This window comes from Microcaecilia unicolor, chromosome 11 (genome assembly GCF_901765095.1).
Source record: "Microcaecilia unicolor chromosome 11, aMicUni1.1, whole genome shotgun sequence".
Taxonomy (NCBI): domain Eukaryota; kingdom Metazoa; phylum Chordata; class Amphibia; order Gymnophiona; family Siphonopidae; genus Microcaecilia; species Microcaecilia unicolor.
The window spans coordinates 114,131,595-114,150,012 of record NC_044041.1 but is presented as its reverse complement, the minus strand read 5'-3'; the positions used below and the strand labels follow the sequence as shown (position 1 = coordinate 114,150,012).

Here is an 18,418-nt window from a genome sequence, read left to right as displayed (position 1 = left end):
CTTGGGCCATTTTAGTTACTTTTAGATTTCCTTGTCTGTTTGTTACTCTCCCTTCCTTTTTGTGCTCTGAAAGGATTTGATGTATTATTTTCTTGTGGAGACTACTTTTTTCTCTTTTTGTTTTGTGTGTTGCTTAAATGTTAACTGATACATTATTTTCAACAAATTAATAAAAATAAATGAACCCCAGGCATCACTTGAGTGGTTATAATAAAAAGTTAACACCTAAACTAGGGTTTTGATGATTAAGACAAACTTTTAATAGATTCAATACTAGGACAATGCAGAATGGTATGTACTAGTTGTCTTTAGTTAGGTCAGGTTAGTTTTTTGTTTTTTTTTACAGAATTTTCGAGAGAAGAAGCTGATGAGGACCAGTGTGGTTTTACACCATTTTTTAAAAAATTGTCCCATTGAGTTTATATGAATGCAGAGCCAGAGATTGTTTTAATTTTCACAAATAAAAATGATTGTTTTATAGCTTTGGGAGTTGAAAAAGACTGAAGGAAGCAGTTGGTGGGGCCTTTTAAACTTTATTAATCCCACATGTAGAGCACACACCACGGTTTCTGCACACTGTAAAATCTTTTTTGTAGAGATCCGAATGAGAATGTTTGTGTAAATGAATGCCACTTTGTTATAAAAAAAGATCATTTCGGGTGCTGATAAAACCGTAAGGCTAGCAGAGCCGTAGGCCAGGGGTCTGTAGCATGCAGGCATTGAGTGTGCAGCCAATCAGAAGGCGGCTGCTACTATAAATAAGAGGAAGAGCGCTAGGGCGATGCAAGTTTGTATCTACCCGAGTCACGTGAGAGAGGGGGAAAAATTAGTTTTCTATATTTTTTTTCTTTCTGTAATTTAGGGTTACTTACTTACGAGAATGGCAGAAACCGCTCCAGCAGCAGCATCAGCCGCTGCACCTCCTCCGGCTCCAGGCGCGGCCAAGAAAAAGGCCAAGAAGCCGACTGGAGCGGCGAAAGCGCGTAAGTCATCGGGCCCCAGCGTATCCGAGCTGATCGTGAAGGCCGTGTCAGCCTCAAAGGAGCGCAGCGGCATGTCTCTGGCTGCCCTGAAGAAGGCTCTAGCGGCATCTGGCTACGACGTGGAGAAGAACAACAGCCGCTTGAAGCTGGCCGTCAAGAGCCTGGTGAGCAAGGGCAGCTTGTTGCAGACCAAGGGCAGCGGAGCTTCGGGCTCCTTCAAACTGAACAAGAAGCAGCCGGAGGGCAAGAAGAGCGCTCCCAAAAGCAAGAAACCGGCCGTGAAGAAGCCGAAAAAGGCGGCATCGGCGGGAGTGAAAAAGAGTCCGAAGAGAGCCAAGAAACCGTCAGCAGCCGCTACCAAGAAAGTAGTCAAGAGCCCCAAAAAGCCCAAAGCGGTTAAAGCCAAGAAAGTAGCTAAGAGCCCGGCTAAAGCTAAAGCAGTGAAACCGAAGGTGAAGAAAAGCCCAGCAAAGGCTGCCAAACCCAAAGCCAAAAAGGCCGCAAAGGGGGCCCCTAAGAAAAAGTGAAGCTGTGCGCCTTGCTCGATTCTCTTATAAACCCAAAGGCTCTTTTCAGAGCCACCACCACACAGATCAAAGAAAGAGCAAGATGACTTTAGTTCTTATTCAATGCCTTTAAAAGGCTGCTTCTGCACAGGTGTATTATGTGGGTGTGCGCGCTAGCACAAACTCTGGAGCTTGGGCACAGGCGAAGCTGCCAGCAAGTTGGTTTAATTCCACAGAAGCAGACATGCTCAGACTCCTTTTGGCCTTTTCTCCATGCGAAAAAAAAATGAATGCTAAAATACTGGAAGTGTTCGGAAAGAAAAGGCCAAGGGAGCATGTGTTTCAGCATAAATAGAGGGTTCGGGGAAGGCTGCAAGGTAGACTGACTCGTCAACTCTCTTGAATAGAGGGGTTGGGTGGCTCTTAAAAGAGCCTTTTGGTTGTGTAGCTGGAGCATAATGGCTTTCTAAGCCCTCTCACCACGAATACGGCGAGCCAACTGGATATCTTTGGGCATGATGGTGACTCTCTTGGCGTGGATGGCGCAAAGATTGGTATCCTCGAAGAGTCCCACCAGGTAAGCCTCGCTAGCCTCTTGCAGGGCCATGACAGCCGAGCTCTGGAAGCGCAAGTCGGTCTTAAAGTCTTGCGCGATCTCTCGCACCAGGCGTTGGAAAGGCAGCTTACGAATAAGCAGCTCGGTAGACTTCTGATAGCGGCGGATTTCCCTCAACGCTACAGTGCCCGGTCGATAACGATGAGGCTTCTTCACACCGCCTGTGGCCGGGGCGCTTTTGCGAGCTGCCTTAGTCGCCAGCTGCTTTCGAGGAGCTTTTCCTCCAGTAGACTTACGGGCAGTCTGCTTAGTACGGGCCATGCTGGACACACACTTCTCACTTCCTTCGTGCTTTCAAAAGATACTGATGGAAATCATGGAATAAAAGCACGTCGTCTCGGCACACTGCTCTTTTATAGGCTGCTCCTAGTCAGCTGATAGGCTCTCAGAACCGTTAAAGAAGGCTTGAAAAGCTCGCTCTGGTGTGGCCGTGGCCGGATTGGTCAGAAATGCATGTCTTGCTCGCGCGCTCGCTCGCATCGGCGTACGCAGACAGGGTTAACGTTTGCATAATTTTGGTTCTTAGTCAGTCTGGTATAAATTGTGTGTTACCTAGCTCTTTATTTATTTGAATGTTTGTTTGTTTCGTATTCTCCGCTTTCATAGGATAAATTAGCCCTTTTGCAATCTTGTAAACCATTAGTAAACTGAAACCTAGGTTTGAAATTCCCGCCCTCTGCAGTGATTGGAAAGATACTCTTCCAGTTAACGGCAGCAAATTTAAAGCGCGGGCTCCAACAAATTCTCAATTGTCTTGGGATTTTGATGTACAGGCTGCTATTACTGCTATACTAAACATGTTTTGTTCCGTAGGGTGTGGACCCATTTAAGGCCAGAGATATGGGAGGGATTTTCTCATTTTGATTCGGGGGGGGGGGGGGGGAGGAAGATGCCTGCATCTGGACGTAAACAGTAAAAAAAAAAAGAACATATTTTCTATAAAAGTGTTAAAAGAGGGAACTGTCCATTAAAATCTGCAAAAGTGTGTTTTCACCAAGTGCACTTGGCATTCATCCTACTTATTTGCACTGGCCCCGCTTAGCTTTCGGCGAAGACTAAAGCATCTCTAGCCTCTGGACCAGCAGAAGCCAGCCTGCCTTGTCTTCCCCTGAGATACCACCTCTTTTCTGGGCTCAGCTCTAAAACAGACAGGGCAGGCTCTATATGCAAAAGATTCACACAAATGGGCTTTCTGCTGGATAGTAGCTGTCTTTGCGTTCTATTCAGAGTAACAGCCTATATCATAACTCCACAGAGAAGCTAAATCCTAAGGAGCTTATCCCAAACCTGCAAATTTAGGACTCCTTTACACAAAGCCACGCTAGCGATTCCAATATTCGAGGTGCGGTTGCACCATGGAGCGATACAAAGGCATTTTAACGTCCTCATTTTTATAAGCATTGCCACACCGGGACAGACCAAAGGTCCATCAAGCCCAGTGTCCTGTTTCCAACAGTGGCCAATCCAGGTCACAAATACCTGGCAAGATCCCATAAATGTTCAATACATTTTATACTGCTTATCCCAGAAATAAGCAGTGGATTTTCCCCAAGTCATTTTAACAATGGTCTATGGACTTTTCTTTTAGGAAGCCGTCCAAACCTTTTTAAAACCTCATTAAGCTAACTGCCTTTAACACATTCTCTGGCATCGAATTCCAGAGTTTAATTACATGTTGAGTGAAGAAACATTTTCTCTGATTCGTTTTAAATTTACTACATTGTAGCTTCATCACCTGCCCCCTAGTCCTAGTATTTTTGGAAGGAGTAAGCAAATGATTCACGTCTACCAGTTCCACTCCACTCATTGTTTTATAGACCTCTATTATATCTCCCCTCAACCAACCGTCTTTTCTCCAAGCTGAAGATCCCTAGCCACTTCAGCCTTTCCTCATAATAGTACCTAACATTCTGTTTGCTTTCTAAGCTGCCGCCGCACGCTGAGCAGAGGGTTTCAACGTATCATCGACGATGACGTCTAGATCCCTTTCCTGGTTGGTGAATCCTAACGTGGAACCTTGCATCACGGAGCTATAATTTGGGTTCTTCTTTCCCACATGTATCACTTTGCACTTGCACATGTTAAATGGCATCTGCCATTTAGATGCCCATTGTCTCAGTCTCGTAAGGTCCTCTTGTAATTTTTCACAACCCCCTTGCGATTTAACAACTGGAACGCTGGAAGAGGAGTGAGTGTGTATGTATGTGTATGTGTGTGTGGAGGGGGGGGGGGATGCTGCACTAGCAGCGGGAAGAAAAATGCATCTGATCGGAAGTTTTTTTAAAACGACCGTGTGGCGGGAAGATTTCATAAATAGGAGTGGGAGCAGATCAGAGGGCATAAAAGGAGGGCAACCTCTTCAGAGGTGGATTATTCTTGCTCCTTGGAGGCATCCTGATTGCCTGTCCACCCTGGAGTAGGGAGCTGGCTATTGTCAGTTTTAAGATAGGGGCACCTTCAAAGGAGGCCTTAACATTCACCAGGTGGTCAATGTTAGGCCTATGCTCTGAAGTCCCAGCACAGACCCCTGGGGAACCCCACCATCTACCCTTCTCCATTGAGAATTCTGCCTATTTAACTCCACTCTCTGTTTTCTATCTTTAACCAATTTATAATCCACAATAGAACACTCCCTCCTATCCTATGACTCTTCAATTTCCTTTGGACTCTTTCATGAGGTACTTTGTCAAATGCCTTTTAAAAATCCAAATACACAATACCGACCACTCACCCTTATCCTTGTTCACCCCTTCGAAAGAATGTGATAGATTGGTGAGGCAAGATTTCCCTTCACTAAATCCGTGTTGGCTTTGTCTGGTTAATCCTTGCTTTTGAATAGGCTCTGTTCTGTAATTTTGTTCTTTATCATAGTTTCTACCATTTTGCCTGGCACCGATGTCAGGCTCACCGGTCTGTAATTTCACGGGTACCGCGCTTGATTTTAAAGATAAATTACATATTACTAACAACAGTTCTGTAAGTTTATTTTTCAATTCTATCAGTACTCCTGAATGAATACCATCCGGTCCAGGCGATTTGCTGCTCTTCAATTTGTCAAATTGAACCATTACATCCTCTAGATTTATAGAGATTTCACTCAGTTTCTCTGACTCGTCAGCTTTGAATACTATTTCTGGCACCGGTATCTCTCCCAAATCTTCCTCGGTGAAGACACAAGCGAAGGATTCATTTAATCTCTCCGCTATAGCTTTGTCTTCACTGAGTGTCCCCTTTACCCCTCGGTCATCTAGCGGTCCAACTGATTCTTTTGCCGACTTCTTCCTTTTAATATACCGAAGAAAAAAAAATTATTATTATGTGATTTGGCCTCCAGCGCAATCTTTTCCTCAAAGTCTCTCTTAGCCTTCGTTATCAGCGCTTTGCATTTGATTTGCCATTCCTTATGCTGTTTCTTATTATAATCAGTCGGATCCTTCTTCCATTTTCTGATAGATTTTGTTTTAGCTTTAATAGCTTCCTTCACCTCACTCTTTAACCATGCCGGCTGCCGTTTGGTCTTCCTTCCTCATTTTCTAATACACGGAATATATTTGGCCTGGGCTTCCAGGGTGGTAGTTTTAAACAGCATCCACGCCTGATGTAAATTTTTGACCTTCACAGCTGCTCCTCTACGTTTTTTTCCCCACCGTTCTTCTCATTTTATCATAGTCTCCTTTTTGACTATGCTAAATTAAAAAAAAAAAGTTAAGAAATGAACTAGAATATTTGAAAGGAAAGAGTCACAGTCACACCAGGAAGAGATGAGATACGAAGAGCATCAGGTACTTGTAACTACTATCAGGATCGTGGCTCCAAATTCACACAAGCCGAAAAAAAAGGCGAGTTTTTAAGAAAGACTTAAATGTGATAAAGGGTTTGTCTTCAGGTAGAGGCTTAAGGAGCAGGTTCCAGAATAGCGGTGCCAGGAAATTAAACACACTCTGCTGTGGAGTAGCAAGCCTTGCCAACGATGGTCGACCTAATGTTGGTTCCTCTGGCCACAGCCCTTTCCAAACTAAGTCTCAACCCATTTATTTATGCGGATGATATCACTGTCTCTATTCCTTTTAAAACAGACTTGACCGAAATAGCCGGTGAAATACAGCTTGGGTTGCGCACAATACTGGATTGGGCCAACACTTTTAAATTCAAATTCAATGCTGAGAAAACACATTGCCTCAACCTCTCCACTCCCTATAACAAGTTTATGACCTCCACATAGCCTGAGCGTGTCTTACAGATCTCTGATTCTCTAAAAATATTAGGTGTAATTGTTGACAGGCACTTAACTCTGGAGCAGCAAACGAACTCTACCACCAGATAAATGTTCTTCTCTCTTTGGAAGCTAAAACGCATAAAGCCATATTTCCCCAGGGAAGTATTTCAAAGTTTAATTCAGTCTTTCATCCTTAGCCGCCTTGATTACTGTAATAGGTTATATGGAGGGTGCAAGGACATGCTTCTGAAAAAATGACAAACTGCCCAGAACACAGCTGCTAGGCTTATTTATGGTAAATCAAGGTTTGAAAGCTCAAGACCGCTGTGTGAGAAACTGCATTGGCTCCCTGTCAAGGACCGAATAACATTTAAAATGTGGGCACTGGTGCATAAAATTCTCTATGGTGAGGCCCCAGCCTATATGGAAACCCTTGTCAGCTCTTGTAACTTTCACAGATCAGAATAGTCAGCCATACTGGATGAGGCCCATGGTCCATCTAGCCCACTATCCTATTTTAAAGCAGTAGGCAATCCAGGTCAGGAGTATCTGGCAGAGATCCAAATAGTAGCAACATTCCAAGCTATCAATCCCAGGGCAAGCAGGGGCTTCCCCATGTCTGTCCAAACCTTTTTTTTTAACCCAGATACCCTAACCACTGTTACTACATTCTCCAACAAGGAGGTCCAGAGCTTTAACTATTCATGGAGTGAGAAAAGATTTCCTTCTATTTGTTTTAAAAGGATTTCCATGTAATTTCATTGAGTGTCCTTTAGTCTTTGAACTGTATGAAAGAGTAAATAATCGATTTTTACCTTTACTCGATCTACACCACTCAATCATATCTCCGTTTTGTTGCATAATCTGGGGGACCGGCCTAGGCAATATTACCCTAATGCAGTTTTGAAAATAGGTAAGGATTAAGGCCTGTATAGTATGTTACTAAAATGCTCACTACTGCACGCAACTCACCAATTGCACTCAATCGAGACCTGACATTAGAGATTCACTTTCTTGGATTACTGCATTCCCGGTGGCACAGTCCTCCTACCCTTTTTGGCATGAAATCTTAAATCTTGGCCTCCCTGCTCTCTAGGGTGTCCTTCTTTGTTCGGCAAATTTGATTTGATTGGTATTATCGATATTTTGTTGCATATTTTTCCTGAAAGCAGATCACGGTCTGCTGAAGTGCTAATACCGCATTGAGAATACTGGAAAAATAAATCCGTTTAAAGCAGCAATGGTAAAAACAAGCAGAGACCAACAAAAGAAGTTTTAGTATGGAATGAGTGGAGATTGGTGGGGGGGGAGGAGGGTTAGATGGCACTTTATGTCCCTACTCGTCCTCATATTCCATGTAAACATCCTTCACAACGTTTCGAATATAGCAACATTGTAAAAGAGAGCATAGGATCAGTTAAGTTCCTTTCTTTTCCTCTCACATGAAATCGTAGAGCAGTTGGAGAAGGAATGGTCTCCGAGTCGGAGGCATGAAGTGTGGGGGAGGGGAGGATTTAGCTGTCCCGCCTTTTAGCACAGAGCCCAGTTCTCCATAAGGTCGGCTTCACTGCTATAACAGTGGCAGCCTAGCGCTTTCTTCGTCAATCAATCCTTGTTAGTGTAGTGCTTTTTACTTTTTAAACTAAACATGTCTGGCCGTGGTAAAGGCGGCAAGGGCTTGGGGAAAGGAGGCGCTAAGCGGCATAGGAAGGTGTTACGCGATAACATCCAGGGAATTACAAAGCCTGCGATCCGGCGCCTGGCACGCCGAGGCGGAGTCAAGCGTATATCCGGTCTCATCTACGAAGAGACTCGCGGGGTGCTGAAGGTTTTCTTGGAGAATGTTATCCGAGACGCTGTCACCTACACTGAGCACGCCAAGAGAAAGACGGTAACAGCTATGGACGTGGTGTATGCTCTAAAACGCCAGGGCCGTACTCTGTATGGTTTCGGAGGCTAAAGGACCTGATCCTTGCTTGTATCTATCCAAGCAACCCAAAGGCTCTTTTCAGAGCCACCCACACTTTCAGTTACGGAGCTTTGATTTCTTTTTGCCTGTTGTATGTGATGAGGGAATCATGGGTAACCCCAATTCTGAGACCCCAAAAGAAAATGTGGTGAGGGTCATGGGTAACCCCAAAGAGAATGTTTGTGTGATGAGGGAAACATGGGCAACCACAATTCTGCAAGCCGGGAGAGAATGTTTGTGTGATGGGAGATAAAATTCATGTTTCCTTCTCTGAGATAAAGTAAAAGTAGTGCTAATTTTGGGCCAGTCCAGCAAGAAGTTGGAATTTTAGCACTTTATGTGAAGCAAGTGGGTGGCTCTGAAAAGAGCCTTTGGGTTCTTTCTGTGTGCCGAAGCTGTAGGCTGAGGCCGCCATTACTTGGAGCTAGTGTACTTGGTGACAGCCTTGGTGCCCTCGGACACCGCGTGCTTGGCCAGCTCACCCGGCAGCAGCAGACGAACGGCGGTCTGGATTTCCCTGGAAGTGATGGTGGAGCGCTTGTTATAGTGAGCGAGCCGGGAGGCTTCTCCAGCGATGCGCTCAAAGATGTCATTCACGAAGGAATTCATGATGTTCATGGCTTTGGAGGAAATGCCAGTGTCGGGATGAACCTGCTTCAGCACTTTATACACGTAGATGGCGTAGCTCTCCTTCCTGCTTCTCTTGCGCTTTTTGCCATCCTTCTTCTGAGTCTTGCTCACAGCTTTCTTGGAGCCCTTCTTGGGCGCGGGAGCGGATTTGGCTGGTTCAGGCATGGCGAGGTAACAAGCTGAACGAAAATTTCAAACACACAAAAGCCTTTTCGATTGCTATTTATAGGCTTTACACATGCAAATTACTAGCCCTCAGCCTCTCTCCTCGCTGTTTGGTCTAGGCTAGTGACACCTCATTAGACAGCCTGGCAGCCCTCGGATTGGCCTATTTGTCAGCCTATTATGATAATAGTTGAGACAGGCCGGATTGAGGTCCTTAACCAATCGCCAAGGAGTGTCAGAAGCACTTAAGGAGTATAAAAAATGGCCGGGTGGCGGCGGGTGCTTCCAGTTCTTTCAGCTATTTGTGAAGCTCTTCGAGATGTCTGGACGTGGTAAGCAAGGGGGTAAAGCTCGTGCTAAAGCTAAGACTCGCTCGTCCCGGGCGGGGCTGCAGTTTCCCGTGGGGCGCGTACACAGGTTGCTGCGGAAGGGCAACTACGCTGAGAGGGTAGGTGCCGGCGCCCCAGTCTATCTGGCAGCGGTGCTGGAGTATCTGACCGCCGAGATACTGGAGCTGGCTGGCAATGCCGCGCGCGATAACAAGAAGACCCGCATCATCCCCAGGCACTTGCAGCTGGCCATCCGCAACGACGAAGAGCTGAACAAACTGCTGGGGAGAGTCACCATCGCGCAGGGCGGCGTGCTGCCTAACATCCAGGCGGTACTACTGCCTAAGAAGACCGAGAGTCACAAGGCGGCCAAGGGCAAGTAAAGCTTTGTCGCGCGGAGAGGTCGGAAACCAGAAACCCAAAGGCTCTTTTTAGAGCCACCCACGTTGTCTTGTAAAGAGCCAGTTTGCTGCATGAGTATCATCTTTAAAAAAAAAAAAAAAAAAAAAGTTTCCCCAAGTTCGATATTTCCCCTTAGAGGCTGCTGAAGGATGGCGAGAGCACTCCATGGTAATAGCCCAGAATACCCGACTGGCCAGTTTCTATGATACAATCTTACTAGGAGAACTAACCGAATAGGCCGAAGCGGAGGGAAATGACATTATTAATACCCAGAGTAATTGGGGGGGGGGGGGGGGGGGGAATAATCAATGATTTTAGAATACATAGAGTTTTTAAAAAATGAGTTATGCCGGGAGTTCTGAAACGACCAGTGTTGACAGAAAATGTGAAATAAAAAGCCCATAACACAGAGAAACAGCTTTTGGAAAGGTCCTCTCTTTCTCCCAGTAGCAGTTTTAAGGTCTTGACCGGGAAAGATTTATCTGACCAATCCATGCACAGGGCGGGCTTTTCAAACCTCACCACGGTGTTCACTGCATCTATTAAACAGCCGTTATTTAAAGGTGATGCCAGCTTGAAGATACATCATAGATGTACATTCGTTCCCTGGATTCTCACATAAGCAAGTGATGACATTTCAAACTGGATGCAGAATTGCCTAATTACACTGATCAAGGGATTAAAAGATGTGGCATATGTGGAGCAGATCAGAAAACTTAAATTTGAAAAGCAGGTAATTTGATCCCAGGAGCCAAATCTACATACCAGAATTTGCCCACATTACCTAGTAACATAGTAGATGACGGCAGAGAAAGACCTGTATGGTCCATCCAGTCTGCCCAACAAGATAAACTCATATGTGCTACTTTTTGTGTATACCTGACCTTGATTTGTATCTGCCATTTTCAAGGCACAGACCATAGAAGTCTGCCCAGCACTGGCCCCGCCTCCCCCACCGGCTCTGCCACCCAATCTCCGCTAAGCTTCTGAGGATCCGTTCCTTCCGAACAGGATTCCTTTATGTTTATCCCACGCATTTTTGAATTCCGTTACCGTTTTCATCTCCACCACCTCCCGCGGAAGGGCATTCCAAGCATCCACCACTCTCTCTGTGAAAGATACTTCCTGACATTTTTCTTCAGTCTGCCCCCCTTCAATCTCATTTCATGTCCTCTCGTTCTACCACCTTCCCATCTACGGAAAAGTTTTGCTTGCGGATTGATAACTTTCAAGTATTTGAACGTCTGTATCATATCACCCCTGTTTCTTTGTAGACATGTTCAGGTCAGCAGGTCTCTCTTCATACATCTTGTAACGCAAATCCCATACCATTCTCGTAGCTTTTCTTTGCACCGCTTCAATTCTTTTTACATCCTTAGCAAGATACGGCCTCCAAAACTGAACACAATACACCAGGTGGGGCCTCACCAACGACTTATACAGGGGCATCAACACCTCTTTTCTTCTGCCGGTCACACCTCTCTCTATACAGCTTAGCAACCTTCTAGCTACGGCCACCGCCTTGTCATACTGTTTCGTCGCCTTCAGATCCTCAGATACTATCACCCCATTTCTTCGCATTGAATTTTAATTGCCAAACCTTAGACCATTCTTCTAGCTTCCGCAGATCCTTTTTCACGTTTTCCACTCCCTCCCAGGTGTCCACCGTGTTACAAATCTTAGTATCGTCCACAAAAAAGGCAAAGTTTACCTTCTAACCCTTCGACAGTGACACTCACAAATATATTGAGCAGAATCGGCCCCAGCACCGATCCCTGAGGCACTCCACTACTCACCTTTACCTCATCCGAGCGAATTCCATTAACCACTGGCGTCTGTCCGTCAACCAGTTCCTAATCCAGTTCACCACGTCAGGTCCTATCTTCAACCTGTCCAATTTATCTGAGAGCCTCCTGTGGAGAACCGTGTCAAAAGCTTTGCTGAAATCTAAGTAGATTACGTCTACAGCACGTCCTTGATTCAATTCTCCGGTCACCCGGTCATAGAATTCAATGAGATTAGTTTGTCACGATTTCCCTTTGGTAAAACCATGTTGTCTCGGATTTTGCAACTTATTGACTTCCAGGAAATTCACTATCCTTTCCTTCAGCAGCGCTTCCATTACTTTTCCAATAAGCGAAGTGAGGCTTACCGGCCTGTAGTTTCCAGCTTCTTCCCTATCACCACTTTGTGAAGAGGGACTGTTACAAGAAATGATTTATCTTGGGGGAAAGAGCTCTAGAGCACTCGCTACTGTTTATAATTTAAGAGCAGGCGCTGTATTTATAAGTTTTAGGATATTAATTTCTCCACCAATCACCAAAGGTGATAATTGCAATAAATTAAATAAATTAAGTATATAAAAAAGATACCATATACTCAGAACACAAAGAGACCGTATTTTTAGCTTCAAAAAGGTTGATTTAATATACAAATCATGTAAACCAAACGAGAGGTAGGTCTTACAGATCTTTACAGATAATCTGTGCTTAAGTAAAGTAAAGTAGCAGGTCTAGATCAAAAGTTAGGTTACTTACAAGTCCTTGTTACATAGTATGAATAGCATGAGGTAAGCACATGTTTGCAGAAGAGGTCCTCATAGCAGGCAGGTGGGCTACAGGTCCCAGGAAGAGAAGAATCTGTGTTGCAGTTGAAGGGAAGCATCTGCTTGTCTGGAACAGCTTCTATCTTTTATACTCTTGCAAGCTACAGGAAGACATGCCATGTGTATCTCTGTCCTGGTTTCCTGGTTTGCACAAGACCCTTGGGCATTTGCAAAGCATTGTGGTATCTTGGTCTCATGTCTTATGACATTACAAGACTTGCTGTCTGGATTTTACTGACAAATGGTTTATTGTAGTGCAGGGTTTTCCCTGCTTGAATTTCAGTGATAAGATTTGTCTGGGGCAGCCAGCAGGTGTCCTTTGTTTTTAGTAGCTGTATTTCACACCTTTCCCACCTGCCTGTCTCCTTGCCTCTACTGGTTACCATTGATGTTTGTTGTGTTGATCAGCCAGGCTTTTTTGATCAGAGGAAGAGAGTCAATTTAGCCTTGAGGCAGTCTCTTACTTGAGAAGTCTTTTGTTAAAGAGGGAGGGAAAGGGGGAGGTGAGGTCCTTGCAGCAGAACCTTTGTCTTTTAAATGTTTTTTAAATGTTCCCCAAAGGGAGGGGGAAGAGGGCTTTTGGAAAGAAAGCCAGTTCTGCTGCAGTGTCAAATATATTTTTAAAAGCTGCAGAAATATATTGGTGTATATATTGTAAAGAGTATGTAGGAAAGGCCCCAAAGGAACCCTGGGATAGGCCAGAATACCCCCGTTATAGGCAGGCATTCCCCAGAAAAAAACTAGAAATAAAGAACTACAACTCCCAGCATGCCCCAAGGGAGCCTGGGGATAAGAGAAACTATGTGCATTCCCAGGAGTCTCCAGAGGAGGGCCGCAGGGGAAGGAGTAAGGCTGATTCTCCAACCTGGTGGAAGAGGTGGTGGAACAGGTGGGTGGAGAAAGAAGAGACACCAAAGAGCTTTAATGAAAGAAAGGGTGAGCAGCTGGGAGAAGGGCGGGGCGAGGAGAATATGGATTGGGCTCCTGAGGAGAGAGAGGAAGAGAGTGGGCCTTGCCCTATGGAGTTGACTGAACCGGAGAACACCCTGGAAGAGCCGATGGACTTTTCAGCTCTGGCTCAGCGAAAGCCAAGGAAGTAGCGGGGCCAAGCCGGGTCATGCGGGGGGGAGGTCAGGTAGGAGTATGACTGACCAAGAGGGTGGGACCCTAGGCTTTGAGCCCGCGCAAAGCCATTACTGTGTGTTTTGAAACCCTAGCTGAACTGAGCTGTGTTTTGAAGCTTGGCTAAAATTGAACTGTGTTTTGAAAGCCTAGCTGGACTGAGCTGTGTTTTGAAGCTTGGCTAAAATTGAACTGTGTTTTGAAAGCCTAGCTGGACTGAGCTGTGTTTTAAAGCTTGGCTAAAATTGAACTGTGTGTTGAAAGCCTAGCTGGACTGAGCTGTGTTTTGAAGCTTGGCTAAAAATTGAACTGTGTTTGGAAACCAGGGCTGAATTGCGCCGGGTGTTTTTTTTTCTTTTTCCTGCTACTCTCCAGGGGACCGGGAGAGAAAGCAGCGGTTGAAGCCTGCACGGTGTAGCATTGTTTGTTGTTTTGGAGAAGCAGGGACGTTCCTCCTATTCAATAAAAAGCTTCATTATTTTTGTTTTTGAGAAAAAGGGGAGCCATACAGGAGTGGTTTTTTTGGTTTGGCTTTTTCTTGGAAGGGCTGCAACCCAGGAGAAAAGAGGATCCACTTTACAATTGGTGTCAGGAGTGGGATCACTTCGCGGACCTGTCGCTCGAGGAGGCCAGGACGAGCCAGACAGAAAAGCCTGACGGAGGGGCCAACACTGAGAAAGGCGCAGACCCGTCTGGGGTTCCGGTAAGCGGGGCCTAGATTGGGGGAAATAAAGGGATCCTAGTAAAAGGGGGGAAAATAAGTAGTGAAACCGCACTTGGAGGTGTCCTCTGTTTTTTTTTTCCCCACCAGGAGTCGCTGTTCCGGAGCAAGGATGGACCCCAAGGAGATCTTCGCTTGGATGACGATGCAGTTCCAGAAACAGCAAGAACTGACGGGGAAGATGGTGGAAGACTCCTTGACGGCGGCACGAGAGCAGCAACAACCGGTGCTGAATATGCTCCAGGACTTTTTTCAGCGAGGGATCGAGGCTCCCAGGGGCGGTGGAGCCGGAGCAACTGGACAGGGGCCAGGAGGAAGCGGTGCGGTAGGACCTTTATCCCTGAACTCACTTACTTGGGGAAAGTTGTCTGAGCAGGATAATGTAGATGATTTCCTGACCGCCTTCGAGAGGGTGGCAGTGGCCGCAGGATGGCCACAAGAGCAGTGGGCCATGCGGTTAGTGCCTTCACTATCTGGGGAGGCTCTAGGAGCCTTTAGAGACTTGGCTCCTGGGGACGCTGCCAACTATGGGAGGTTGAGAGAGGCCATTAAAGACCGGTATGGACTGAGTACCCAGGCTTATAGGCGTAAGTTTCGGTCCACTAAATGGGAGGAGGGGGAAACCCCTAAAGCGGTGGCCACTAAACTGATGGACTTGGTAAAAAAGTGGTTGGAACCTGATCGCCACACCCCGGGAGAGATTCTTCAAGAATTGGTAGTGGAGCAATTCCTGCAGGGCCTTCCTAGGGAGATTAGGGCAGGATTGGTCCAAAGGGGCTGTAAGATGGTGGAGGCCGTGACAGCCGGGTTGGAGTGTTATTTGGAAGCCCAACATTGGGGAGAACCCGGCCTGGAGGGTGGTAAGCCCCGACCTGTGGGAGGCTGGGGTTCCAAAAGTTCTTTCTTTAAGCCTGATCCCCAGGGAGGGAAACCCGATTACGGCTGGGGTGGTAAAAAGCCCTTAGTGCCCTCAGGCCCTGAAAAAAAGGCCCCCTCGTATGAAGGAAAAACCTGTTATAAGTGTGGGAAGACTGGGCACTTCCGGAGGGATTGCCCAGGTCGAGAGAGATGGACCTCGCAGGTTGCCCAAGGGTTTAGGCCTTGGTATACTGCTAAGGTGGAGGTTGAGGGTTTACCGATTGTAGCCATGTTAGACTCCGGGGCAGACCAGTCCATGATCTCTAGGAGGTTATGGGAACAAATAAGAAAGAGGAGGACAGGAGGTAAGGATACCTATGAGGGAGCAGTGGCTATTCAATGTATACATGGGGCCAGTACTCGTTATACCCTCCATAGGGTTCACGTGAAGGGGCCCACAGGGGAGATAGAGATAGCCGTTGCCGTTCTGCCCAGACTGCCACAGGAGATGATTTTGGGAAGGGACTGGCCCCCCTTTACCGAGTGTATTAGTGAAAAAAGAGTGTTGGTCACTACCCGCTCTCAGGCTCGGCGAGACCCTGAGGCTGAGGAAGAGGGAATAGGAGGTATTTTTCCTTTTCAAGGGGAGGTCTTAGGGGAGCCGGGAAAAGAGAGAAAGGGGAAAGCTTTGAGAAAAAAGGAGCAGAGGGGCAGACGGGAGGCCTTGGAGCAGGCAAGAAAAGAAAGTTATCTGCCAGTAGCCCCGAAAGAATTGAGCGAGCAGTTTCCCCAGTTTCATAGGGAGCAGGCCACGGACCCTACTTTAGAATATGCCTGGGAACGGGCCCGACAGGGGGAGGGCCAGGAAGCCCCGGGGTTCATGATAGAGGGGGACATTCTATATCGCAGGGTACCCAATTGGGAGAACTCTGAAGCGGGGAGACAGCTAGTAGTCCCCCAAGCTTTCCGTCCCCTAGTAGTAAGGCTCGCGCATGATCACCCTTTGGGGGGGCATAAGGGCTCCCAAGCTACCCTGACTCAGATATTGGGCCGGTTTTATTGGCCAGGAGTTTATGGGGAGGTGGAGAGGTATTGCAAGTCCTGCCCCAACTGTCAGAAGGTGGCAGACCGGCTACCGCCTAAGGCACCTTTAAAACCCCTTCCTAGAGTGGAACAACCGCGGAGGAGAATCGCAATGGATATTATTGGCCCGGTAACAAAATCTCAAAGAGGCTTCCTCTATGTTTTAGTGGTTATGGATATGGCCACTAGGTACCCCTGGGCCATACCTTTGAGAAGCATATCAGCGAAGGGCATTGCCAGGGAACTGATAAAAATCTTTTGTGAGGTGGGATTCCCCCAAGAAGTTTTGACTGACAGGGGGTCCAACTTTATGTCAAGTACCTTAAGGCAAGTGTGGGAGGCTTTTGGGATCCAGCATATCCGTACAGCGGCCTACCATCCGCAAACGAATGGGATGGTGGAACGTTTTAATAGAACTTTAAAGGGTATGTTAAAGAAAGCGTTAGGCGAGGATAGGACAGGTTGGGACCAGCTGTTGCCCTTCGTGCTATATGCCTACAGGGAGAAGGTGCAAGACTCCTTAGGTGTTTCGCCTTATGAACTACTGTTTGGCCGGAGGCCCAGGGGAATTTTAGATATATTGCAGGAGCACTGGGTACCCCCGGAAACACCCGATCAGTCAGTGGTCGAATACCTACAGGATCTGAGGACCAGATTAGATAAGTTACAGGAATATTCCCAGGATAGGCTTGAACAGAGCCAAAACCGTCAAAAGGAATATTATGATAAGGGTACTCGTGAGAGGGAGTTTGTAATAGGAGATAGGGTCCTTATCCTAATCTCGGAGGATCCTCATAAGTTTGCCTCTAGGTGGAAGGGTCCCTGGGTGGTGAGGAGGAGACTTGGGCCCCTTACATATGAGGTGGCGAACGAAAAGGGGCGGGTCCAAACCTTCCATGTTAACCTGATGAAACCCTGGGTAGCAAGGGTAGGTTTTCAGACCCGGGGGGAGGAAAAGGAGGGAGAGGAGTTAGGACCGCAAATAAGAGATATTTTCAAGCCCGGTGAACCAGGGGTTAATCCCCGGTTGACACAAGTACAAAAGAAAGAGATAGGAAGGCTCCTGAAAGGGTTTGATGATGTGTTGACGGCCTGCCCTGGAAATACTCACTTAGTGGAGCATGACATCATAACGGAAAGGGGTAAAGTAGTTTGGCAAAAGCCATATAGGCTGTCCCCCATGAAAAGGAGGGAGGTGATAAAACAGGTCCAGGAAATGTTAGACTTTGGGGTGATCGAAGAGTCAAATAGCCCCTGGTCAAGCCCAGTGGTGTTAGTACCAAAACCCGAAGGGGAGTGGAGATTCTGCATAGATTTCCGCCAGCTTAATAATATCTCTCAAGCAGATGCATATCCTATGCCCTATATTGAGGAGCTGGTGGACAGGCTAGGATCTGCACAATATCTCACCACCCTGGACTTGACAAAAGGGTACTGGCAGATTCCCCTTACGTCAGGGGCACAAGCTAAGACCGCCTTTAGTACGCCCATAGGCCTGTACCAGTTCAAAAGATTGCCCTTTGGCCTTAATTCAGCAGCTGCCAGCTGCCAGAGGTTGCTGGACAGGATTCTCCGACCACATCAGGCATATGCCGCCGCATATATGGATGATGTGGTAATACATAGTGGAGACTGGAACACCCATTTAAACCAGGTAGAGGCAGTGCTGCAGGCTTTTAGGGATGCAGGTCTCACCCTGAACCCAAAAAAATGTTATTTTGCGCAGTACCGGGTGAAGTATTTAGGGTATAATGTGGGAAGGGGAGAGGTCCGGCCCTTATTGAATAAGGTTAAAAGCATCCAAGAGTTTCCCAGACCAAACGCCAAGAAACAATTGCGTAGATTCCTGGGGATGGTAGGGTATTACCGCAGGTTCATCCCTCATTTTTCCGCAATGGCCACTCCCTTAACTGACATGCTGAGAGGGAAGAATCCGGACCACTTGAGGTGGGGAGCGGAGGAGTTGAGGGCATTTGAACAGATGAAGCGGGCCCTGTGCCAGGAACCTGTGCTGAAGGCAGTTGATTTTGAAAAACCCTTTGTCCTTCAAACAGATGCTTCGGGGAGGGGGTTAGGCGCAGTGCTGTCCCAAGAGCATGAAGGGGAGGAACACCCGGTGCTTTATTTAAGCCGGAAGCTCCTGCCTCATGAGGAACATTACTCCACCATAGAAAAGGAGTGTTTAGCCATACGATGGGCAGTGCAGGAGTGTA

At 46.8% G+C, this 18,418-nt stretch overlaps 3 protein-coding genes across 3 annotated transcripts; 2 read left to right on the top strand and 1 right to left on the bottom strand.

Moving 5' to 3' along the window:
- The first annotated feature begins 873 nt into the window (after nt 1-873).
- LOC115480157 (histone H1.11R-like) lies at nt 874-1,533 on the top strand. The gene has a single exon (XM_030218641.1). It carries the CDS (start codon nt 881-883, stop codon nt 1,508-1,510), a length of 630 nt encoding a protein of 209 aa, XP_030074501.1. The 5' UTR covers nt 874-880; the 3' UTR covers nt 1,511-1,533.
- A 7,171-nt stretch (nt 1,534-8,704) lies between these two features.
- Nucleotides 8,705-9,085, bottom strand: LOC115479787 (histone H2B type 2-E). Its single transcript, XM_030217983.1, has one exon. The coding sequence runs from the start codon at nt 9,083-9,085 to the stop codon at nt 8,705-8,707; it is 381 nt and encodes a 126-aa protein (XP_030073843.1).
- Nucleotides 9,086-9,404: 319 nt separating this feature from the next.
- On the top strand, nt 9,405-9,830 carry LOC115479784 (histone H2A type 1-E). The gene has a single exon (XM_030217980.1). The coding sequence runs from the start codon at nt 9,405-9,407 to the stop codon at nt 9,795-9,797; it is 393 nt and encodes a 130-aa protein (XP_030073840.1). The 3' UTR covers nt 9,798-9,830.
- The last annotated feature ends 8,588 nt before the right edge of the window (nt 9,831-18,418 follow it).

Bases quoted from the DNA above. Each gene is read 5' to 3' on its own strand.
- LOC115480157 (XM_030218641.1), top strand. From the start codon at position 881: ATGGCAGAAACCGCTCCAGCAGCAGCATCAGCCGCTGCACCTCCTCCG.
- LOC115479787 (XM_030217983.1), bottom strand. From the start codon at position 9,085: ATGCCTGAACCAGCCAAATCCGCTCCCGCGCCCAAGAAGGGCTCCAAG.
- LOC115479784 (XM_030217980.1), top strand. From the start codon at position 9,405: ATGTCTGGACGTGGTAAGCAAGGGGGTAAAGCTCGTGCTAAAGCTAAG.